This window comes from Sceloporus occidentalis, unplaced genomic scaffold, assembly GCF_023333645.1.
Source record: "Sceloporus occidentalis isolate IW3139 unplaced genomic scaffold, rSceOcc1.0.p SCAF_4, whole genome shotgun sequence".
In the NCBI taxonomy this organism is placed as follows: Eukaryota; Metazoa; Chordata; class Lepidosauria; order Squamata; family Phrynosomatidae; genus Sceloporus; species Sceloporus occidentalis.
The window spans coordinates 122621853-122647692 of NW_028316984.1; the positions used below are offsets into that span (position 1 = coordinate 122621853).

The window sequence follows — 25840 nt, forward strand, 5'->3', positions numbered from 1 at the left end:
GTGCAGTTTAGAGAAGGGTGTTAGCATTCCCATCCATGGAGCCCAAGGGCCTCATCAAGCTACTCATCTCAGGATCCCGCAGGATGCAGCCATGGTAGTTAAAGTTGGACTATGACTCGAGATCAGGGTTTGAATCCCTTCTCGGCCATGGAAACCCACTGGCTGACCTTGGGCAAGTCACACTCTCTCAGCCTCAGAGGATGGCAATGGCAACCCCTCTCTGACGAAACTTGGCAAGGAAACCTTATGAAAGGGTCGCCTTAGGGTCTCCATAAGTCAAAAATGACATGGAGGCATGCAATAACAGTTAAAGCAGAATCATAGCGCTATAATTCTGCAGTGTGTAGGCCGCTGTTCTCTCTTGTGTGAGTTTGTTGCTTCATTGGGTTACCCAACACATCCCTTGTGGGTTGTGAATAGGCTGTGTTTCTATCCTGATGGGTTCCTGTTCTCTTGACTACTCTGGTAGAAAATCAGCATGAATGCTTTTTCTTGGTTACATTTTAGACACAAATAAATATTTTATTTTTATTATTATTATTTAGCATGTGTCAATTTGCCACAGTTTAACACCTGTATGTTTGGGGGGTGATAGTGGTGGTGGTAAATTGCATATAGAGATGACTGATAACCATAATCTAGAAGCACACTTTCTGTTTGCTCCATTACATAGAAACTTGAATAACAAAATTTAGACTATCTTAAAAAAAACAGCTTTGCATCTGAAGAGAGCTTCAGTATGGGATAAATAAATGCACAATGTATTTATTTTTTGCCTCGTAATAAACATGCCAGTTAATCTCAATTTTGCTGTAGAAATGAAGCTTTAGTAAGAACAAGGTAGCTATCGAAAGGTGATGCCAACTCTTATTTCTATTAAACCAAACTGGGTTTAAAGTGCTCCCACCATTGCTATTCAATTCAGTAGTGTAATCGGCTTTTCCATGGAATACATGATGTAATAATTCAGAAAGTGCCTGTAAAGACAATGTAGTTAATGTTTCTTTCCAATGCTTCTTTCAGAATGGAAAAAAAAAAGATCCCAGATGCAGTGCCATGTGCTTGGACTTCCAAGGTGGAGTGTTTTTTAGTAGATTTGATCCCTAGTATCTGTTTCAAAATGAATTGCTGCTGATTGAATTTTAACTCCACAATTCCGTACGTTTCTACTCCGACATCTTAACTTCAGATGTAACTCTCTTGAGTTCAGTGGAGTCAACTCCTAAATTAGATGTATAACCATAATTTGCAGCTAGAAATTCTCATTTGCAGTCATGTGAGTCTTTATCTATATAACACATACACTTCTGCCCCACCCTACCACAGTTATCAGAAAGTAATTTATGGTACAAACAGCATGTTGATATTTTTGCTTCTCACATATCAGCTGTCTCTTTCTGGCAGAGGTAATCTGCCAGTTTCATGTGGTTTTCATAAGTTTCTCAGTACAAGATTTTTTGCCCTATAAACCTTGACCTAAAAATTCAATTATTTAGTCCAAGTAAAATAGCCCCCTTTAACAATTTAATTCCATTAAATTGATGAGTAAACTCAGTTCGCAGCTAACAACTGAACATAGGCTTTTAGCAACAATCCTAGGCACATTAATTTATTTATCTCTGCATTCCTTTGGTAGTTCCTGTTAAAACACCTGTTGTGATCACCTGTTGAACAGTAAGTCAACAAGTAAATCACATTGATTCTGTGGGCCAACTTTGGTTGGAACTACCACCCTTATCACACGACGGTTTTTGCAACTCCAATCCAAAGCCATTCTGGGGCCAACCATGCGAATTCATGTTATAACGTGATAGATTACCACACGTGATTGCTTTCTATGGGGTGTCATTCCAAGGCCGATCCTAAGTCAGTCCAAGGTCACTCCTGATGTAGGTGTATTTGGTGAACTAGCGAATTCACAAATCTTTATCCAATGTCAATTCGAATCCAGTTTGAATTGGTCTTGGTGTGGAGTGCAATGTTGCTTCAGTCCTGGTACACCCCCCCCCCCCATAACCTCCAAGGTGCCACATTTCCCATGGTGTGGCACTGCAATTTTGGTTCCATTTGCTTCCAGTACTCCTTCAAGAATGGAGGATACATTGGGAAATGAAATGGAGGGATGACTGACAAGCAGGATACACTAGATGTGGCTGTGAGGGATGGCTAACACGGATGACACATTCAGATGTGGCTGTGAGGGATGGCAGACACGGAGGACACATTTGGAGGAAGCATGGAGGGAAGGCTGACATGGAGGACACATTCAGATGTGGCTGTGAGGGATGGCAGACACGGAGGACACATTGGGAGGAATGGAGGGAAGGCTGACACGGAGGACACATTCAGATGTGGCTGTGAGGGATGGCTGACACGGAGGACACATCTAGAGGAAGCAGGGAGGGATGGAGGGAAGGCTGACATGGAGGACACATTCAAATATTGCTGTGAGGGATGGCTGACACGGAGGACACATTTGGATGTGGCTGTATGTATACTTGAGACCACACATGGCAGGAGTTGCGGGCATTGCTAAATTGTTGAAATAGAGTAAATAAGAGTTGAAAATAGAATAAAATAGAAGGGAAAAAGAAATGTGAAGCTATCTTTCATGTGAGGCTAGCGTTCACGTTATACTGGAACCAGGAAGTGGCCCCCTTCTTCACTTCGGAAGTGCAAAGGTTCACAATGCTTTCAGAGCCCCACTGAGCATGCACAAGGATGCCAATTCGAATTGGTGAATCTGCATGGTATATACTGGTGTGATAATATATTTTGCACTCGCTCCGCTTTGCCTCAGGAATGACCACAATTTCGCTCTTCACGTGTGATAATTAATCACGTGAATTGCCTTGGATTCGAATTGACTCTGCTTCCCCTTCCCTTCGGAATGACTTTGGATTGGCGTCCCAATCTTCACGTATGATAAGGTCCTACCAGTAGTTGGGATTCTCAGGCCTTAGGAATTCTTATACTTTCAGAATGAAAGAGCATTATAAAATGGTCCACTTTCCCATGGTTCAGCCATGAAGAACAGGTCAGTTGAGATGCTTCTTGGAATGTTTAGTTACTAACAAAGATGGTCAAGTTCCTGAATGAGTTCACTCAGGTGTGGTAGGAATTGGCCTGTTTGTGGAGTCCATGGAGAACTTGATAATCATTACTGCAAGCAGCACATTTTAGCATGTATGGGGCTAGTGAGGAAGTTGTTCTAACCTGTTGAGAAAGGAAGAGTTCTTACATATATACATTCACCTCAATGTTTTGAGGAAGGCACAAAAAACAGTCTTTGGCCTGATACAGACAGGCCAAAATAAAGCTGCTTCGAGTCACTTTGGAGATATGGTGTTTCAATGATGCATGCATCCTAAGTGTCTGGAAGCTGCACCAAAGCTGCACTCCAGTTTTTAGGACTGGAGTGTGGCTTTGGTGCGGCTTCCGGACTCTTAGGACGCATGTATCATTGAAACATCATACCTCCAAAGTGACTCGAAGCAGCTTTATTTTGGCCTGTCTGTATAGGGCCTTAGATAATTTATATTTATCATTTTTCCACACAGGTCCATGGAGGTCTAGGTAGGAGTAAGCTTTGTCTTCCTGTTTAGGTTTAACATGTCCTTTCTTATCTGTGCACAGTGCTTTGTCCAGTGAAACATGTGTTGCTGAAACTATTTTGAAATTTCTAGTAGTTGTTAGTGCCAACATTTATTTCCAAATTATGAAATGCTACCATATGTGTGCCTCCAAGAGGGCTTCTCAGATTTTTGTGATTACAGGTTGAGTCTCATGCAGAAATCCAAAATAATGGAAGAAAATGGAATGAAGTTTTAATGTATGGCTATTTCTTGTTTTCTGCAAAAACAGCATTGCAGACAATCACTTCATCTGTACATCTTATTTCACTCACAGTTTCTTGTGTTACACAAAAGCAAGAAAATCTGTAAAAGACAATTAAATACAGTTTACAAAATAACACTCAGCTTTCCACTTTTTGCTTCCCACTGCATGCATATGACACAATGATGGTATTGATTGCTCTTGGGTTGCAAGTCCATTAATTAATATTGCAATGAGGTTTTATAAGGGTGGTCTGAATTATTTCTCAACGATCTCCCAAACACTTTGTCTATAAAAAGTGATTGTTAAAATGGGTCTGACTTTCAGAATTGTGTTTGGAAAAGAGGCAGAGAACTACCCTGACAGTAAACAAATATAAAAATAACAAACAACATTCAGTGGTTCACTTGTGATGAAAGCTCATCTTGTAATCCCATTAGAAAAAAATATGTCTAAATATAAGAGTTTTCAAATTATGAAAATCTAATTAGTTCTGCAATATTTGAAAAGTCTTTAAAATAATGACCAGGTAACCTAAGTCTTAGCCTTGCCATTCTGTTTTCTCTCTCTGATCTTTGCCTTGTTAAAATAGCGGATTCTTCAGATTATTTAACAGTCATGTATCACTTTAAAGGCTGACTGGTTTTATTATAGCATGAATTTTCATGGACAGCTCATGCTTTAATAAATGTATTTAAGATGCTACTGGACTTTTTGCTTTTACTGCAATAAACAAAGGTAACAACCTCTTTGGAAATGATTAAATTGTGCATGTCTCATCCAGTTACATTTAAAAATAAAATAGTGCAATTTAACTTCATACAGTATACCATTCCCCCATCTGTTTCTTCAAACTAGGGAAGGATGCTTTGTATTGAAACAGAATGAAATAGGTATGCAAGGATCTTAGTAGTTCAGAGCTAGCCAGCCTTTCTGGCCAGGAGAGAGAAATATCCTATAGGTCTAGGCACCACAATGCCCAAGTCAAAGACAGCTGGTTTTTGTTTCTGTAACAGGCCCATTGAAGGATCTGGATGAAGTAAGCCCTCCCTAGTCTACACTACTATACTCATACGTTTGTATACACATGGAAATAATTATTTAACCATCTTCAAAACAGCACAGCCGTAATAATGTAAAGCACAAGCCTTGCAACTCAACTGTATGTTCCTGTTTACTTTAATGCTCTGAAGATGCCAGCCACAGATGTTGGCAAAACGTCAGGAAGAAACTCTTCTAGAACATGGCCACATAGCCTGAAAAACCCACAAAAACCATGCATGCCGGCCATGAAAGCCTTCGACTTCACAAAATGCAGTCTGTTTCTAATATTCTAAAATCCTGTTAAGGTTTGTAAAATGTACAGGTGTGTAACCTCCAAATTATTTGTATTAGTCTTTCATCAGATTTCAAGAGTTCTTTAGCCTTCCTAGTCTTTCCCCAAAGATACTTCTTTTTACAGCATTCTCAAAGGAAGAAAGGAAGAAATAAGCTGTTAATGAGAAGAGATAGTTAACTTTAAATGATATTCCAAGAAATAACCATGTTTGTGGTCAGCATGCAGAGAAAGAAAGATCTTTATAGCATAAGCTTTTGTAGACTCAGTCTACTTCATCAAATGACAATTAGGTGATTGGTTGCTGAATATAAACCGTAATTTGTTATGTATTACACTGTACCTTTCTAATGATATGAGGTCCTTTCATTGGGTTGAATCTGTGACTTACCCTCCACTGCCAGAGGAGTGCAGCTGACAGAAGACACCTCCACCACAGCTTATCCCTTTCAGTGGGATCCCTGGCCCTTTGTGTGGCATTTATGCACTGCAAGGTAGTGCAAATAAATAATCTTCCTGCAGCCCAAATCTAGATCCAAGATTGCTTCCACAGCATCATCTGTGACAAAAGAGGCTATACCTGCCATTTTTCCTGTGATTTCAAAACTATCAACTTTTTTGTAAATTATTCTAAAAATGTATCTTTCCAAAGTGGCACACAATTTTGTTGGTTTGCATTCACTATTACCAGCTAATGAACTTAATGCACTGTTTTCCTCTCAAAGGCCTGGTACAGATGGGCTTTTTGTGACGCCCTCGTCAAGTGCTAGGGTTGCCTGGGGCAGAGCGCCCACATGCCCCGCAACTCTAGCACATGACAAGAGCGTAACAATGGCAGCACCCTGTATACATGGGCACTGCCAATCTTACGTAAGTGGCATGGGGTGTCCACACGGCACCGCGCAGTGCTTACAAACTGAGTGTGCTAGTGGCACACTTGTTATGCCACCACTGTGGGGTAAAAAGAACCCGCTTTTTCTGGGTTCTTTTTCCTCTGCAGGGAAACCATGCAGTTTGGTGACTGCGGCTTCTCTGCGGAGGCCTGTACCGCACCAAAGTTTTGGGAGGCCTGTACCGCACCAAAGTTGCACCATGGATAATATCTGTGTATCCTTGCAGATGTTTGAAATCCAGAGGGAATTCAGATGAAATGTTAGCTTGCATGGGGTAGAGATATTGGAAAGAAAGGTGATTCAGGAGCAAAAAGACAAAAAATGGAGTACCCAAGGCAACCTCGTTTTCTGAATTTACAGTAGGAGTCTGACAGATGTATAAATGAGTGATTCTGCACAGTTTTCTTTTCCATGCATGCAATGGATTTGGCAGTGTCCTCAGTTTTGTGCTGATGTGTCCAGAATTCAAATAATTTGATTCTTGGGTACAACCATGATTGGAGCACAGTATTACTGCGATAAAAGAGCCAGGAGAGGCAGCTCCTGTATCGAGCTTATGCTAACAATATTGCATTCGCAACTGCTTCCCATTTGCTCCTTTCACTAAAAACTCCATTATGTGCTGGGGTGATATTACCCTTTTCCCCAAGGGCACGGAATTAAAAAGTGGTACTGCCAGCAATACTCATCTTCAAACCATGACATTGAATAATGGGGACAATGGATGGCAATGATGAATAATGATGTGCTTTTTAAACACATTCAAAAGAAAATGTAATTCATTGTTAATGTCTTACTGCTTTCTGATTTTATTTTGATAGATCATAGTGGAATATTCTGATATGGTTAGGAGTTAAGTGAGATCTCCCTATAATTTCTTTATTGCTGTAGTCTTCTTTTTACAAGAAAAGGTTTAGAATCCTCTGCTTTTTTCCTGTGGAAATATGTTAATCAATAATTCCTGAATTCCCAAAGATCTTCGCAATAAAAATGTATATTTAACAGTGAAGTGCAGTTTGTGCTGACTTTTAATTTGCAGGGCGATAGTAACAGTACTATTAATTAATCCTGCTCAGAGAGTTGTTACAGCCTGTCATATTTCTTTGGTTATAAAACAGCTGCACTGCAGGGTTGATTACTTTGTCACACACGCACACACATTCTTTTCTGTGGGCATTGTGTTGGAATAATTGGGCTTTCTTTAGAATTGTGTGGGCACTATTCCTCTAAATCTTCATAGATTTTCAAAGGTCTAAATAGAGCTGTACTGTTATGCATTTTTTGTGGGAGCAGTACTTTTTTGCAAGAAAGTATGGCCACACTGCTTAAAGGGATTAACAAGATAGCTGGTATCTAATCAGTTAAATATGAACAAGCATTAAAAAAAAAAAACCAGCCATGAATCATAGAATCATAGAGTTGGAAGAGACCACAAGGGCCATCCAGTCCAACCCCCTACCATACAGGAACTCTCAGTCAAAGCATCCCTGACAGATGGCCATCCACCCTCTGATTAAAGACCTCCAAGGAAGGTGACTCCATTACACTCCATGGGAGTGTGTTCCACTGTCAAACAGTCCTTACTGTCAGGAACTTCCTCCTAATGTTGAGGTGGAATCACTTTTCCTGGAGCTTGCATCCATTGCTCCGGGTCCTAGTCTCTGGAGCATCAGATAACATGTATTAATGACCTGCCATCTGCAATGAAAGACTCTGCAGTCCATATGCCTACCATCCTACATATTCCTTGTAACACCTTGCTTTATGCTGATGACATGATACTGTTATCATACTCACAAGTAAGTATGCAGAGACTGTTAAAAAGACTTAGTTGTTATTGCCAGAACAATTCCTTAACTATTAACAAATTTAAGTCAAATGTAATGGTATTTGGTAAACGAATGCAGAGACATAGATGGCAATTAGAAGGTGAGCCAATAGATCAAGTAAAGAACGTCTCCTACCTTGGTGTAACATTCTCAGAAAATGGATCGTGGTCATGTCATCACCAAGAGTTCACTTAGAGCAAAGGCTCGTTTGAATCTCATATTTAAACTAGAAGCTCACAAGTACCCTGATTCCCTAACCCCAATAATCAATGTATATAAAGCCAAGATTAGACCTATAATTTTATATGCAGCAGATGTTTGGGGTCTAAATTCCATCTCAGCAGTAGAACTAGCACAGTCTCAGCATCTGAGAAGTATATTGGGGGTAGATAAAAGGACATCTGCGGCTGCTGTTAGAGCTGAATTAGAAATCTATTCCATCCATTTGCAAGCCAAAATCAGAGTGTTTAACTACTGGGGTAAAATCAATGAAATGGAGCCTGATAGATTACCAAGACTATGTCTCTTAGAACAGTCACAATCCGATCTTCAGTCCTCTTGGTTTACGCAAATAACAAACTTCATAAAGAACTATGGACTTCCTGATTCATGCACAGTGAATGACCAAGCAAAAAAGGGTGCGAGACAGAGAATCTTGGATATCGAAGCCCAAAAAGATATAGCCTCCCTTAGCAATGTAGGTAATTTAAAATGGCTGAGCCAATTTAAACGCTCTTTTCAAAGAGCAAATTATCTAAAAATACAAATGCCAAAATACCCAAAGGAGGCATTTACTAGAGCTAGATTTGACCAGCTTGACACCATGGTAAGATATGGAAGATTCAATGGTATTCCTTACAATGAGCAAATCTGTAACTTTGGAGACCAAGAAATTGAGGATTTAGCTCATATTTTGTTCAAGTGTAATCTGTACCAACAGGAAAGAGATCAGTATCTTGGTCCCTATATCAAAAGAACAATGTTTTGGGATACTCATGTCAGAATCTCTTACTTCATGAGTGGCCAAGATTCAAAAATATCTATTATCACAGCTCGGTTTTTATGTAAAACCATACAGTCGAGAGTTTGATATGTGGGGTCAATTGGGATAATTTGCAGAGGTGATGAAGAATTCTGATGTGTGATGCTTCATGTTCAATTTTATTACGTATTATCATCTTAATGCTGTAATACATTCATTTTATTTATTTATTTTTACCCATTTTTGTATCTTGAACCTGCGATGTAGATTTTTATGATCAGTTTTATAACTATGTCTCATTTTTAGGTACTGTACTTCTAATGTACTTATATTGTTTTACAGCCATACAGTACTCTATATACATTTCCATGTTACTACATTTTAGTTCTCTTCTATTTCCTTTAGAATTTCTGTAGGATTTTATAGTGTGTTTTACTTGTTTTAGCGTTATTTTGTGTTATTTTGAAATGGCCTAAGGGCTAATCAATAAACATTTCTATTCTGACATCCCTTCAAGTATTTAAACAGGGCTATCATATCACCTCTTAACCTTCTCTTCTCCAGGCTAAACATCCCCAGCTCCCTAAGTCATTCCTCTTAGGACATACTTTCCAGGCCCTTCACCATTTTAGTCACCCTCCTTTGGACATGCTCCAGTTTCTCCACATCCTTTTTAAATTGTGGTGCCCAGAACTGGACGCAATATTCCAGGTGGGGCCTGACCAAAGCAGAATAGAGTGGCACTATTACTTCCCTTAATCTAGACACTATACTTCTATTGAAGCAGCCTAAAATTGCATTGGCCTTGTTAGCTGCCACATCACACTGTTGACTCATGTTCAACTTGTGGTCTGCTTGGACTCCAGGTGGAGGCAAAAAAGGTTACAGGCCTACAATCTGAGGCAAGAGGATCTTGCATAAATTTGGTAGCAATCTTTAGAATCAATCCACAGGAATGTGAATGCTTCCTCCAATCTTTTCAGACATGGGGTACTGCACTGGATTTAAATATTTTTGTAGAGTTGTGGATGAATAATGGATCGTCCCAACCATAGCACAGACCCTTACCTTGCTTCTTTGCAATGCCAGGTCGGTAAAAATCAAATCTCATAGAATCTATGATTTGTTAGAGAAGATGGAGGCCAACCTGGCTTGTTTTACAGCAACCAGGCTGGGAGATGACAGTACTGTGACCTGGGTTAAAGCTCTCCCAGCTGGGTATTCTGTCAAGGAGTAGGTTAGGGAAAGTGGGCGAGGGGGAGGAGTGGCCATGGTCCATAAGTACCAAAGTACCATCACTTTGACCAGGAAACAGGTCTGGAAAACAGAACACATTGAGTGTATTTACCTGACCTTGAAGGCTAGGGACAGTCTGGGGATTCTGTTAGCATACCGTCCACACTGTAACCTAACAGACTCCCTGGCTGAGATGACCCAGCTGGTCTCGGAGCTGCTGTTGAAGTCTCCCAGGCTTCTGGTCCTGGCGGACCTCAACATCCTCTTTGAGGCCGGCTCATTAGATCTGACAGGCGCAGCTTGGGAGTTCCTGGATTCCATGACTACCATAGGCCTGTCCCAATTTGTCTCGGGTCCTACACATTGTGCTGGTAACACACTTGATGTAGTCTTTAGTACAGGCCATTACCCAGATCCCCCTCAGGGGTGGAGGACCTATTAGAATGATCCGCCCTCGAAGGCTGATGGAACCCAAAAGGTTCCAGGAAGCCCTAGAGGGTTTTATGGCTGGGAACAATGGTAGTTAATCAGAAAGGCTAGCCACAGTGTTGTCTGTCCATTAAAAAAACAAAACCATGTAGCATTAAAGGCAATAGCTTTCAATCTTTAAAGAATTCAATATTAATGGAAACTTAAACTGAAGTTCAAGCACACCTATTAGGGAATAAGTCTCATTGGACACAGTGAACTGTACTTCCTGGTAAACCTGCGAAACAAGATTGAATTAGTTCATTTCTGTGAAGTAAGGAAGAATTAAACTTTCAGTTTCTCACACTCTTCCCGTCAAAAGGCAGGTATAAAAATGGATGAGAGAAGAGTATTCTATCCAAACAGCATGAATGCACAACGGAGGGGAAACATGCCACTCACAACACAACAGATCACATCACAGGTAGTATGATAGGTACCTCTGACACCCATGCTTCTGCAGTATGAACTGTATGGTAGTCACAAAAGCAGTGGAAGTGCTGACTGAGCAGAGAACATCTTCCTAATAAGAACAGCACTTCTATCTCACCTTTATGCTGCTATTTATATTGATCCAAACTGGTTAGCAAGACAACAATAAAATCTAATAAAGCTTATTCAGTGATGGAGAAGTGTAAAATCCTCACAACAAAAGAATAACTCAAGAGAAGAAACTCTGTATACAGCAAATGTGTAATGCCTTTGTGTTCAGTCAGAAAAGCCACTGGTAAAGAAAAACACAAGTCTCAAATGAGTGGGGTTTTTAATTATTATTAAATCTGCAGGATTTACTACATACAACAAATTATTTGTGTTGCCTAAGTTAATAAAATAGCAGAACAACTGTTTAAATCCATTATTTGTATAGAAATGAAGGGCAAAATTTCTCTATTTCAAAGAATGACAGCTAAATGTAGCTGTGCATTTTAATTTCTTTAAATAATTGCTTAGAATTAAGGTTGCAGTCCTTTTCCCCAGTCACATGCCATTAAGTATCCTTTGTCTGCCAAAGGTTTAAATGTTTATAACAGGGTATATCTTGTGCAGTGTTGCAGCCAAAGCTTGCATTTTTAATTTCAAATGTGGGAAAAATATTTCCATGCTGGGGTAGGGTACATCTCCTTCCACATCTAAAACTTAAAAGACTGGGAGTCCTAATCCTCTCCTTACCACACACCCATTCCTGACGCCATCCCATTTTGTATTAATTTTGGGAATATGATCAATATAGAGTAAATAGAAATTACATTTTAAAATTCCGTTTCACAACCTATTCTGCACATCTCAAAGCCATATTATCTGTTTACATATTGCTACTGTATTTCTAGTCAAGAGAATCCATTGTATTCATTTATGGGCTCCCCAACTTTTACCCTCACCTCCAAGAGTGTCAGTTTATTATTAAAGCTTGTTTGTTAACAGAACTCCACCTACCTACTAATGTTTCAGACCCCAGCCATCATTTGTACGTGATGTAGTGTATGTGTTTTCTGTTATATTTTCCCTTGCCCTGACACAAAGCACATACAAGTTGTGAGGGATTGATCTCACACCACCATACCTAGGTATTTGTGTCCCCTCATTTGGAGATTATGAGGCACAAGCAGGCTACATCATCCCATTGATCTTAGTCCACTCATAGATATCCTGCTCACACACTATATCTGAGTTGATGAGAAGGTATCTGTCACCAACGCAAAAGTGTTTCTGGCAGGCAGCACACTTGAAGCATTCCAGGTGATATACTTTGTCTTTTACTCGCATGGTCATCTCATAGGCCCGGATTCGTTTGTCACAGGAAGCACACAGGCCATCTTGGCCAAAAAGCCTTGAGGAGAAAAAAAAATCTAATGAGTCAGGTTCACAGGTGTTATTTCTAACAAAGTAAAACATAAGGACAATTACTTATCTATTTTGTCTTCCAAAATAGTATAGGAGTTTTTAAAAATCTGGAGGCAGGGCACCTGGAATTTAGTGACGAGTAAAAAATGGTAATAGATAATACAGGGGGTTCAGTGGCTGCCATCATGTTTCTTTTATTTTTCTCTTTGCCTTATTTCTTTTCAGACTGATCTACAGAAGTTGCTTGTTGGTGGGTAGGTTTTCTATATTCTAATTTAGATGACTGAACAATGAAAATTATGATAGAAATGTACAGGTGGGATTTTGGGTTTTCTTCTGTCCATGATCATGCAGTCATTCATATTGCTTTGATCAACAAGAAATCCTAGCCTAAATACAAAGGTTTTCTAAAGTTGCTCTTTATGTAGGCTTATTATATCTACATTAAGACATTCCTACAAAAGCTACATTTATAATACTATGTTTTCAAAAGATGCACATTGTAATGTGTGGGACAGGATACAGTTCTGACATCATCAGGTTTTTATAATCCAAATTATTTATTTAAAATATTGCTGCATGATTAATTTATAAAACTAATAATATGTATGTTTTATCCAAAATTTTACTAGATAGTAGAGATAAGTATTTGCTATATCTGCGTAACTGCATGACTTTCAGAAAGGTTTTGTCAGTTTCTAGTACTACTAAAAGCAGACTACTTAATCCAGTAATGTTTTCCTATTCTTCCAGGAGGTGTCACTGTTCATTTCTCTAAAATAACAGTAACAACATTATTACATATGGATGTTTTTATAAGTGACACCAAAAACACAATTTACTTCGGCATGTGAAGTTATTGGATTAAAAAATGAAGAAGAAGCTGTTTTAAATCAAATTATATCATGTGTGTATATCATGCACGCACACACACACGACTAGCAAGTGTAGGTTTTTACATTTGAATTCCAGATACAGAAAATACAAAAGCCAATTTAATAGTCTGTGTCTATGAAATTCTTCATTAGCAGACACAGATAATTAACACATTAAACTGTGAAAAGATGGAACGCATCCAATTACAAGGCACAGAAAATGCATTAATTTAACAGCCCATATTTTCTGACATTACGGTGAGAAAATATGCAGCTAGCAGAAATAGAACTGAAACACAATGCTACTTGTACACTGGAGACTTCCAGGATATTACATTTCATAAAGCCAGTCCTACTCAGACAAAGCTGCATCTGGAAAAAGCTCTGAAGTGAGATAATTAGGTAGGTGAGGACTCTATTCCTGTCTCCTTTCCCAGGTGAACATGGAGAATATTAATCTAGCTAAATCAAGATGGAGTCCCTTCATACAATTTCAGAGTATTACCCAAGTGAAGTCTAAGTTATATGGTAAATAATGAAAGTTCTTGAATTGTTGCATGTGCACATGCACACCCACCTTTAGCTACCAATAGGTAAAGAAATGCTTCATCCTATTTGGTTTGTGATTGTTAGTACTATTTTTAAAGAGAAACTGTTGGCAATAATCTAAAATCTGTAGTTTGCCTTACAAGCATTTTGGTTGTGGAGCTCTTAGAGGTTCATTCAGCCTTTGCTTCTACCCACCTAATTTAGGGAAAGCACATTTTAACTACTTATAACTTTTACCTTAGCATATCAATCTTTAACACTGGCATAATTCTTCCTTATCCCTCCTCCTTCCATGCACATGCCATATTGTGACTCCAATATCATCAGCCTGTAGAAGGGTACCTTGCACAGCCCTGCCTCACCATCACCAGCAGCATAGGGGTGTGCAGGCAAAATAAGAGCATTGCCTTCCCAAAAAAGAGTTCTGCCCCCTCCCAAAATTTTCCATCAGCCCACAAATTGTTAGCATTATAGTAATTTCAGGTGTGCATACAAAGCACATACAACTGAGCATAGAAAGAAACAATGCAGAGAAAGTCAGCAAAGGTATATGAGCACAATATATGTAAAAGTTTTAGGTGTGAATGATGTCCAGTATCTGTGCAATCCTAGAAATATGAGGGCTGAAGGAAAAATTTAACTGAAAAGGAAGAATTCTTAATTAGTAGAAAATATCTTCATTTTGCGTTCCCCCTCCCCGTGTAGTTACAATCATGCTTCACACATTGTTTTGATATTTCTGATGTTCAGGCTTATCTGACAAAGGACCTCTCCAGATGTGACTTGGAGGCTAGCCTGTTTCCAACCATAAAGCATATCCTTTCTGCTCAGGCTAAGCTCAGATCTTCTCATTCTTGTGGCAGAATTTTGAGGGATGGTTGATCCCAGCCTTGTTCTAAAAAATGAAAGGGGAGACAAGATACAGAGATCAAAAGGCGATGCCATACCTGAGATAGTCTCTTCGACAGAGTTTTCTGCCCAGCTTATAATATAGTCGCCTTCCCACTTCTCCAAGCCTGCACCCACACAAATCACAGCTGAGGCAGTCTTCATGCCAGTACTGATCAATGGCTTTGAGGAAGTAACGGTCCCCAATGTTCTGTTGGCAACCTCCACATGTTAACAAGGAAGGGGGAATCTGGAGCACCTCATCCACTGGCTCCCTGTAGGAAAGGAACAGCTTTTAAAAACACACCAAAGCAAACTTTCCAGATCAGCAATTATGACGGGAGTTTTAGCCTCATTGTTTTCCTACTGTACTTCATGAGACAGACACAAGATACACGCAAGCATACCCTGTACAAACTGCATGAACAAGAAGAAACTAGATAGGGAAAAGCAATCTACAGTGGACTCTCTACATTCTCTGGTGATAGGAGCACAGGACCTCTGTGAAAGTGGGGAAAATTTCTTTTTATTTCAGAGAACATCTCTCTAGGAATCTCAAAGTCCTCCAGGGCAATTCTATGGACAAGATCTGCCAAAGGTTGACCATGAAATTATGCTGCAGGGCCTATGAACACCTAAAAAGTGTTCTCTTTAGGAATCTCTGGATCCTTTAGCAGGACTTTTGGCAGAAGCTGACAAGAGAGTCATGCTTGAGGACCTAGAGATTCCTAGGAGTTTACCACATGGGAGGAATTTCTCTTAATTTCGAATGAAAAGAAAGTGGGACCAGAACGCATTCACATCAATCTGCTAGTTCAGTGAATTTACGTGAATTCGAATTGCGTTCGAACTGACTTCCCATTGCTCGAAAATAGCTTGCCATTGCCCAAAAATGAGTGTGGTAATCTATCACGCAATAACGTGAAACCCCATGATTACGTTCAGACTGACTTCTCATTGCCCAAAATTGCATGTGGTAGTCTATCACACAATAACGTGAAATTCTATGATTGCGTTCGGATTGCCGCTGGATTATACTTCCAATTTCCCTTGTCTGATAAACTCCCTAGAGAAAACATACAGTATTAATCAAATCCATGAATATTCAAATCTGCAAAAGTCAAAACCATAAATGTGGAGGGCTAATTCTATTTTCCATGATCAGAACATGGTGAAAGAGACAGGAATGGATTCATTGTTGCTATCTGCCATCAAGTCAACACTCATGGCAGCCCCATGAATGAGAGACCTCCAAGAACCTACTTCAATCAACTGCCCTGCTCACAACTTCCAAACTCAGGGCTGTGGCTTCCTTGATTGAACTGGGGACAGAATGGTGCAGTTACACTGGGGATAGGGATCAAGTGTAGGTCTTGTTAAATAAACACTTTGTAGATTTTGGAAACAAGTATAATGTTATATAATGGAAGTTATTTGAATTCTGAACAATTTTTTCTAAGAAAACCCTGTGATAAGTTCACCTTAGCATTACCAAAAGTTGGAAACAACTTGAAGGCACGCAACAACAAATAGCTGTTCAAAAATATGACATATGACCATGATGTATATATTTGCAAGAAAATAAATGCACAAATCCTGGCTCAGCCATGAAACCCACTGGGTGACCCTGAGCAAGTCACACTCTCTCAGCTTCAGAGAATGGCAATAGAAATCCCCTCTGAAGACACTTGTCCAGAAAACCCTCTAATAGGTTTGCCTTAGGGTTGCCATAAGATGGGAATGACTTGAAAGGAAACAACAACAACAACAAAGGCAATTTACCAGGGACCTGTGATTAGTTATGCCTTTCAGTAAAACCTTTGTGGTGAACCTAGTATGCTGTGTGAATCTGTCTAGTGAAAGGCAGTGGACTTTATGGCTACAGCCAAGTGCATGTAGGTTTGGAAATAAGCTCTGCTAAACAAAGGATATTTATTGTGGATAAAAATGTGTATGTGAGTGAAGTGGCTACTTAAATAAGAAATGGTACAAAGGTACAATCCACTGAGACTAATGGAATGTCTGAAAAGCTCAGAATTTTGTCTAGAAAACCACCACCCTCCATATGACACACATACCACCAGTATCCTTCACAGTGCCCTTTTTATTTGGTCTTATTTTTATATAACCCTTTGATTGCCAACTGGGCATGAGGGTTTAAAGAAGAGGTAGGACATTTGTGGCCCTCCAGATGTCATGACATTATAGTTCCTATCAGCCATTGCCAACATAGCCAACACTGGGGATGATGGGAGCTACACTCCTACAACATCTGGAGGGCTGCCCATTTTCTGAGTGTGGATTCTTAGGTAGTAAAATGATGTCATCATAATCATCATCCATTCACAAGAGGCATGTATCATCAGCAGGAATTCCAAAGTTTTTAGAAGTGTAAGGGAAGACAAAGAAAGAGAGACCAAAAGGAGTTCCAAGTATGCTTTTAGAATATAGAATTATCATTGATTAGTGGGGAAGGCAAATGAATTGGAGTGTCCTGGAAAAAAGGATGCTATCTGGAGCGTTGAACTCCCTATTGCAACATTTTGTTGCAAGCTGTACTTGTTGGTAACAGCTTTCATTTTGCTTCAGAGATCAACACGGTTGTAACTTTTGAATGTTGGGAGATTCAGTCCCTGTTCATTGCAGTAACTGCTATTGAGAAAATAATGTAGCCCTGGTGGCTGGGTGGGAGCTGAACATTGTTGTGGTGGTGTGCCTTCAAATCGTTTCCAGGTTATGGCAACCCTATCATGGGGTTTTCCAGGCAAGTTTCTTCAGAGGAGGTTTGCCATTGCTATCCTCTGAGCAGAGAGTGTGACTTGCCCATGGTTGCCCAACGGATTTACATGACTGGGCAGGGATTCGAACCCTGGTCTCCAGAGTCCAACACTTGAACCACTACACCATGCTGGCTTGCAGGAGCTAAACTGGTGACTAGAAAAATAAAGCAAGTAGAAAGCAATTTCTTAATGTAAATGTATTATTTCCCTGAAAGCTTTTTTTTGCAACAGCAATTGAAAAATACTCCGAGTGAAACACTGACAGTCTGCATAGTCAGCAGCTCACAGTAAGACATTTTAGCACATGTTTAACCTTAAGCTCATAAACATTGCCACTGAAAAAGAAGAAGAGGAAACCCCTACATCTTCAAAGTTAATTATGTGATTTACTGGTTATATAGTCCTTCTTGCTCATTCTTACTCAAACTATTAACAATTCGCTCCATCTTTTTGCTCTGATTGTTCAATATTGGTTTAGTAAGCTCATTTTTATTTTCTCTCTCCCTGTCACTCACCCTGCCCCCCCCCCCAACTTTTGCACAGCTGTAAGCTGGAATCAAAAATGAAATCAGAAGCACTTTCTATAGTCAGTGTAGACACTACACTGGACTAAATCCAATGTTAGTCTCAGCAAGAACACACTAATTGAATGGGACATCAGTCATCATTCAACTGAGTTTCATTTATTTCAGTGGGTCTAACTGAAGTTGGAACAAAAATTGGAATTAGCTTATTGAACTTGTAGATCAATTTAACCCACAAATTAAATACAGGAAAAGTATCCTGTTAAAAGTTACCATTTGATAAAATGTGAGCCAAGAAATAGCTATAGCCCTATCTCCAGCAGTTCCTGTTCCATGTACCTTCCACCAGCCCCTATTATCACTCCACTCCATCAAATGTCAGCTCAACCACCATTAAATTTGGCATAAGAAATTATATCTATTTTAAATTGAAGGAAAAAACAGTTTTCCCAGGCACACCACAGACACTGATGGTCACTTCTGAATCTGCCCTAGCACATAGGCTAGGATGCTATCCTTCTCTCAAATGCATACCATTAATGCATAGGGTAACACGATAGTTACCAGATAAGATTACCCTTCCCACCATTCACTTTTGAGAAGGTGTCCTCACCCCATCTCCATTCTTGACTTTTATACTGTAGCTTTGATTACAAGTAGGTCACAATAGCTGTCCTTTCTGTTGTTTGCAATAATAATAATTAAAGTAAGGTTATATTAAAAGCTGGAGAAAAAATTAAGCAGTGTTATTGTAGTACTCCAGCCTGTACTTTCTCAGAAAAAGATACAAGAACTTCAAGACAATGAAAAATTATAAAATTGCTCCAAAATCATACTGTGAAGGTCTAAAATTTTCCAAGACGTACTGACTTTTTAAAACTTATTTCTTCAGATTAAATCCCATGGAAGAAAAATCTCCTAAAGCCATGCCTATATAATAGTAGGAACAAGCAGGTCAAAAGTTACACTCTTTAGTGCTATTTATATATTCTACTTTTGTTTTTCACTTCCTAGATGTTTATGGGCAATCCTGCCACTAAAATCAATAGCCACTTCTTTCTGAATAGGATCAAACCAAACATCCACAAAACACAGGAATCTGCCCTAAACATTATTTTTATCGCTTATCCAGTCTCCAGTCAAATCTAGCAGACCTGCTGTCCCCTCCCCCTGCACTACTTGACATGATAATATCCATTATACTTTAAAATGGGTAGGAATAAGAAAAGCATTTTCTCAGTTTGTGAAATCAATATGCAGACATCCTCCAGGTTTATATAAATAGCTAAGGAATAGAGAAAGGCACAGAGTACTCTTAGAAGAAATGTATGCTTCTGAAGTTTCAAGTGCATTCCCAGTCTCTTATACTCTTTTTGTGCAGCTGTAATGCGCTAAGTACTCTTATATCATAACAATCTGGGTGGTGTTTTTAAAAAAAGAAATTCCCCTAATATTGTCTTTGATATTCAGGAATGACAGCTGCAGCCATTATATATTGGAGGTGTGTGTTGCTAGAGAGGTATCATACTTTCCGGACGTTATCAGACAAGGGAAATTGGAAGTATAATCCAATGGCAATCCGAATGCAATCATGGGGTTTAACGTTATTGCGTGATATACTACCACACGCAATTTCGGGCAATGGGAAGTCAGTCCGAACGCAATCATGGGGTTTCATGTTATTGCGTGAGAGGTATCACATGCAATTTTGGGCAATGGCAAGCTATTTTCGGGCAATGGGAAGCCAGTTCGAACACAATTCAAATTCACATAAATTGGCTGAACTAGTGAATTCACGTGAATGCGTTCTGGCCCCACTTTCTTTTCTTTTGAAATTAAGAGAAATTCCTTCCGTGTGATAAACTCCTCTGTTGTTAGGGGCTTACTCAAATTTCTTACAAACCTTAACAAAACAATCCTGTGTGTACATGCTCAGAAGTCAGTACTTATGGGCTTGGTCCCAAGAAAGTGAGTGTAAGATTACAACTTGAAGGATAAGGAAAACAGGAACAATTGTGACAAATACATAATATTTTGTCAATGTGTCATCTATAAATCTATGTGGAAAAAAACGTCTGAACAACTGATCCCAATCACACTCACTCTATAATACTTTCAGTATAGAACCTATTTCTCATAAAGGATGGTTGGGACAGGATTCTTAAGGCTTTTCAAGCTATCCCATTATCCACCTACATGTTTCTTTTATTTCAGTACATAATTAATCATGGCTTCACACCCTATTTTTTCTTCAAACCTTGTGCAAAATGTTGTCATTTTTTAAAAAAAGACATTAAGTAAAAAGGGAATCCCTAACCCCCACTTATGGAGAAAGGCAAGATACAGAGCACATACATAAATTAGAAGTTTAAAATTAGAACTTATCTATATGTTTTCACAGCAAAAATATCAATAATGAAACAAGTCAAGACAAATAAATACCAAAAATAGGGCCAATTTTTTTCAGGTTTACTTATAGTCATTAACAAGTCTCACTGAGTTCAATAGGATTTAATCCTAGATAGATAAATATATAAGAGCTAGCCTGGTCTAGTGGTTTGAGCATTGGGCTACAGATCAGGGTTTGATTCCCTGCTGGGCCATGGAAACCCACTGGATGACCATAAGAGACTCACACTTTCTAAGCCCCAGAAAACTTTGCCTGAGGTCAGAAACCACTTGAAGGCTCACAACAACAACAACAAATAAATATAAAATAGGATAGGATATAAATGGTTGCAGCTGTACAAATCAAGTTTTGTTATAGCATCAATGATGGATTAAGTATAATAAATATGGAGATACGGGTTGAGTCTCCCTTATCCAGAATTCCAAAACCCAAATATGTCATGTCTCCAGGATAACTCATTATGTATATGCAAATATTGCAACAAAAAATAATAATAATCTAAAACCCAGAACCTGGTCCCATGTATTTCGGATAAGTGACATTCAAGCTGTATATAAAAATAAATGTCTGTATGCAAAGGGATCTTGTAGCACCTTTGAGACTAACTGAAAGAAATAAACTGGGAGCATGAGCTTTCGTAGACTTGAGTCTAGGCTTAGCTTCTTTCTTTCAATTCAACTGTCTCAAAGGTGCTGCAAGATGCCTTTGTATACTGATTTTCTATACTACTACAGTGTCTTTGAATTCTTTCACCACAGTACATGTCTACAGCAGAAAAGAAATAAAAATTGTTGTAGTAGTACTTTGGCAGGATCATTCTTAAGAAACCCACCAGGAAATTCTAATTTTGCTTTGTTAATAAATGCAATTAACACTAACATGACAGATTTTGTGTCTTCCTATGGCTCATGCACAAAGGCACTTTTGTTTGACGCATTTAAGTTGCAGCCTTGGTGGTTCGCATTATGAAAACGTGGAAGTGGAGCATGCATCTGATAAGAGCCTTGACCTTTTAGTCTAATCAGCCAATTCAACTGGGCCAGGAGGGGAGGAGAGCTGAGAGAGAAGAACCCTGAAAACAACTTACTGCTTTTGGAAACTATTATTATTATTATTATTATTATTATTATTATTAAACTTTATTTCTAAAGTGCTGTAATTATACACAGCATTGTACAAAGTCAGTAAAATTAAGGAATATATAAAAGCCTGTCCGAGGCTCCCATCCTCATAGGCTCCCATCCTCACTCTCATCCCTCAGAAATCATTTTCATCAGCATCACTTAGGCTGCATCCGCACTGCAGAAATAATCTGAATTAGCACCACTTTCATTGGTTTCTGTTAGCATTTCCGTTAACCTCTGGTGCCACAGCAAACTACAGTTCCCAACATTCCGTAGCATGGAGCCATAGCAATTAAAGTGGTGCCAAATTGGATTTTTTTCCTGCAGCACGGATGCAGTCTTAATTTCTAGACCAAAGTGGTGACAGTAGAGATGCATTGATCCTAAGAGCTGGTCTTCTCCTTCTCTGTTCCCACTCTCACCAGGATATTGATAGGAAACTGGAAGGCTCAGATCCTTTGCTTCCAACTTCCCTTGCGTGTGTGTGTCTGGGTCTTCTCAAAGTGCCATCCCTACAAGTGACAGGCAGGCACCCTTTCTAACATCATTCTGAACAACTCTGCACCGGTGTAGCCACGGAGGGCAAAAGGAGGGCACTGAGCCTCCTTTCCAGTGATAACTTCCTTCATTTCCCACATTTCTAGCACTGCAGGGAACAACACACTGAAAAACCATCACACTAGAATGGCCCTAAAAGCACCAGAGCCCCTCTGATCTTGCAATCTGAGCCAAGCCAGCCCTGGTTAATTTTATTTATTTATTTATTTATTTATTTCATTTATACCCTGCCTTCCTCCCTCCCTGAGGGTGGCTTACAGGTAAAATCAATTAAAATTATTATAAAATATAACAACAATTAAAATGATTATGTATAAAATCATATTAAAACTCATAACAAATTCACAGTATAAAAATATAAAATCACCTTACAATTCACAACATAAACAGACTAAATACTAATACTGTACTAAATACTTAGACTAATGCTTGGAAGGAATGTCAGGTGATGTAGGCTATATTTCCTGAAAAACCCAAAGATGGATGGGGCCGTAGTAAGTCAGTACACTACTACTACAACTCTTCCATCTGCTGTGTTGGCTTTCCCTCTTGCTTCTCCCATTTCTTTGAGTGCTTCAGACTGTATCTCTAAATGTTCCACTGAAGTTTTAAGTTACTACAATGCTAGACGTTTGAAGGGGGTCAGGTTTTTTACTAGTGGGGTCAGTACTTTCCTTTGGACCCCCCCCCCCCGCCTTAACTACATCCCTGGGAGTTAAGCCCAGACCAACCCCTTCCCCAACTCCAGCATCCCAAGAGAATGATCCCAATACATTCACCTGGAGAAGGAGCATGCCATGCAACCCTCTGGCATTTCTTCTCCCTTCAAGACTGTCTAGCACCCCAAAGGGCCCCAAGGGCCCCCCTTTCCCTCCCAGCCAGAGGGACCAGATGTCCTCACCGCCAAGGAGGACAAGGCACCGCAAAATGGAGGACATTCAAAGAACAATGGAGGACATCCCCAAATCAAAGCTCAAAACCAGCCTAGAAAGATCAAGTCATGCTTCTTGGTCCTGCTCCAAATGGAGGACCTTTTGGAATCCCTCCTGGACAGAAGGCTAAAATGGAGGACACGTCCTGGAAAAGTAGGACCTCTGGTCTCCCTCCTCCCAGCCTAAAAATGGAGGACATGACCCATCCAAAGCTAGGGGGGGAATCCTAGAAAGATCAAGTCCTGCTTCTTAGTTCTGCTCTCAATAGAGGGCCTTTTGGGATGCCTTCTGGGCAGAAGGATGGAAGAAGAGGACCTTTGGTTCTTGACTAAAATCAAAGCTTTAAAAAAAGTACTGTTACTAGAAAGCGAAATCCATGCTCCAAGTGGAGGGCATGTAAACAGAATAGAAGATATACTAGAAAGCCATGCTCCTTAGCACTGCTCCAAAGGGAGGACCTTTGGGGATTCCTCCTGGAGGGAAGGCTGGGATGGAGGACGGGTCTTGGAAAAGGAGGACGGCCTCCCAGCCCAAGAGCGAGGGCTGCAAGGGAAAGCCAAGGGGTCCGGGGAGGGGAGGCTCCAGAGGAGCAGCGGGGGCTGCAAGGGGGGAGGGGGCAAGGGCGGGGGCATCTGGGGGGGAAGGGGGTGCCCACTTACTCGGAGGGCTCGAGGCTTTTCCTTTCGATGGCCGAGGACATTGGCGGCGCTGCCGGGAGGGGGGTCTGCCCCTTCCCAAGGCAGGTGGATGCCAAGGGGCTCCCAAGGCAGAGGGGGCTCGGTCGGGGCTGCCACCCGGAGTGCCCCTCTTGGCGAGCCAAGGGTCCTCGAGGGGGTCCCTGGGGATGCTGCCCCTCTGCCCCCCAGATCGCCTCCTGTAGCGCTTCGGTCCCTTTCTTCCTCCTCCTCCTCCTCCTCCTCCTCTGGGCTTGGCTCTAGCTTGCCTGCCTCCTCCGGCTGGGCATCCCAGGAAGGCTGGCTCTGGCAAGGAGGGCTGGCTTGGGCGAGGAGAGCAGCATCCTCCTCAGAGCCAGCCAGCCAGCCTCCTCTCTTGTCTGATCTCTCTCTCTCTCTCTCTCTCTCTCTCTCGGGTTTCACATCCTCTTTCCTGATCACGCTTCCAATACAATCGGAGGAAATGGCCTTTTAAAGCGACAGCTGTCTCTTGGCTGCTGCCCTGGATGGACCCTGGCTGCCAGGAAGGGGGGAAGGGGGGCAGGCAGGCAGCCCCAGCATCCTCAACCCCCCCGGGGGGTCCCAAGGGAACTGACTCCACATTCATGGACGGAGTGCATCCACACTGGAGAAATGACCCGGTTTGACACCGCTTTAACGCTTTGTCTGGCTCAAGGCTATGGAATTCTGGGAGGTGGAGCTTGTTGTGGGCCCAGAGCGGAGCAATGCCTTGTTTAGGTGGACAACTAACATGCCCCCAAAATGCATGGGGAAGCTTTGGAAGCTTCACCTGCTCAGACAATAATAATACCCCAATCCACACAACTCACAACTGTGGTGCCTTTATTCAGCCAAAGCAAAATGCACAACATGCATGGGGCAAGCTTTGGAAGCTCCACTGGCTTAGACTAATACCCCAAATCCATACAACTGTTGACACCTTTATTTGAACAACCACAATGCTCAAAATACACAGGGCAAGCTTTGGACGCTCCCCGCCTTGGACAGTACCACGCCAAACCCACACAACTGTGATACCATTATTCAGCCAAAACAAAGTGCCCGAACTGCATGATGCAAGCTTTCGAAGCTTTGCTGGCTTTAGACAATAACACCCCAAATCCATACAACATTGATACCTTTATTCAACCAACCCAAATGCACAAAATGTATGGGGCAAGCTTTGGAAGCTCCATCGGCTTAGACAGTAACACCCCAGTTCCACAAACTTGGGGTGTTAATAAAAGTGATACCCTTATTTGGCACAGGATGCATTTGGTGCATTTCATTTGGCCAAATAAAGGTCTCCTTGTTGTGGGGATCTGGGGCTGTTATTGGACTTTTAATACATTGACTGTGTCAGGATCCTTTCCTTTTGACCCAACCAAGGCAGTGAAGTTGGGGGAGAGGGATTCCACAAAGAAACACACATGGAAAGTTGCCTTATTATACTGTACAGGTAGATCCTGTCTCAATGCCCAGCTATTTGATCAAATAAGGTACCGATCAAAGGAGGGGGGACCTAACTCCTCTCCCCTCCCCTCCCCTCCCCAAATAATTATTATTATCTTCTTCCTTGGCTGATCATTAAGTCATTGGCACGTTTTTCCCTTCTGCCTCTGCCTTGCATAAGTGGCTCCTTTGCAAATGAAGGCAAGGTTGGGCCGGGAAAGGTTATTGACTCCATCCATCCATCCATCCATCCATCTCTCTATGGCTAGGGAATGATATTCTTGTAGCTGCAGCTGAAGGCTTAAGCATGTCCCTAAAAGAAACAGCTATCTCATCATCTTTTCCAAGCCCCTGCCTACCTCTCTCTCTTCACCTCTAACCCTCCTCCAGGATAATTCACACCCTGCAGCCTCCTGCAGCCTTGTTAAGAATTAAGCTTCCCCTGAGTTAGAAATGCAGAGGCAGCAGCCTCAGGATGGAGCTGGGCCTCTCTCTTTCTCTATCAAGTACAGGCAGGGATGGGGATGGGGGGAAAGCTCTGCTCTGGTGGCTTCTGAATAAGTTACAGTTATCTAAGAAAAGGGAGGGAGGAGATCAAAACTCATAAACATGGTGGTGAAATATACCAGACAATCTCCTTGTGCGTATTTC

The 25840-nt window shown here is 40.8% G+C and overlaps 1 protein-coding gene across 1 annotated transcript; it reads right to left on the reverse strand.

Moving 5' to 3' along the window:
• Positions 1–11327: 11327 nt before the first annotated feature.
• LOC149314575 (rhombotin-2) lies at positions 11328–23985 on the reverse strand. Its single transcript, XM_089521410.1, has 3 exons — positions 23723–23985; positions 14795–15010; positions 11328–12409 (listed from the first exon to the last, which is right to left on the reverse strand). The coding sequence occupies exons 1-3, from the start codon at positions 23761–23763 to the stop codon at positions 12190–12192; spliced, it is 477 nt and encodes a 158-aa protein (XP_089377536.1). The 5' UTR covers positions 23764–23985; the 3' UTR covers positions 11328–12189.
• Between the last annotated feature and the right edge of the window lie 1855 nt (positions 23986–25840).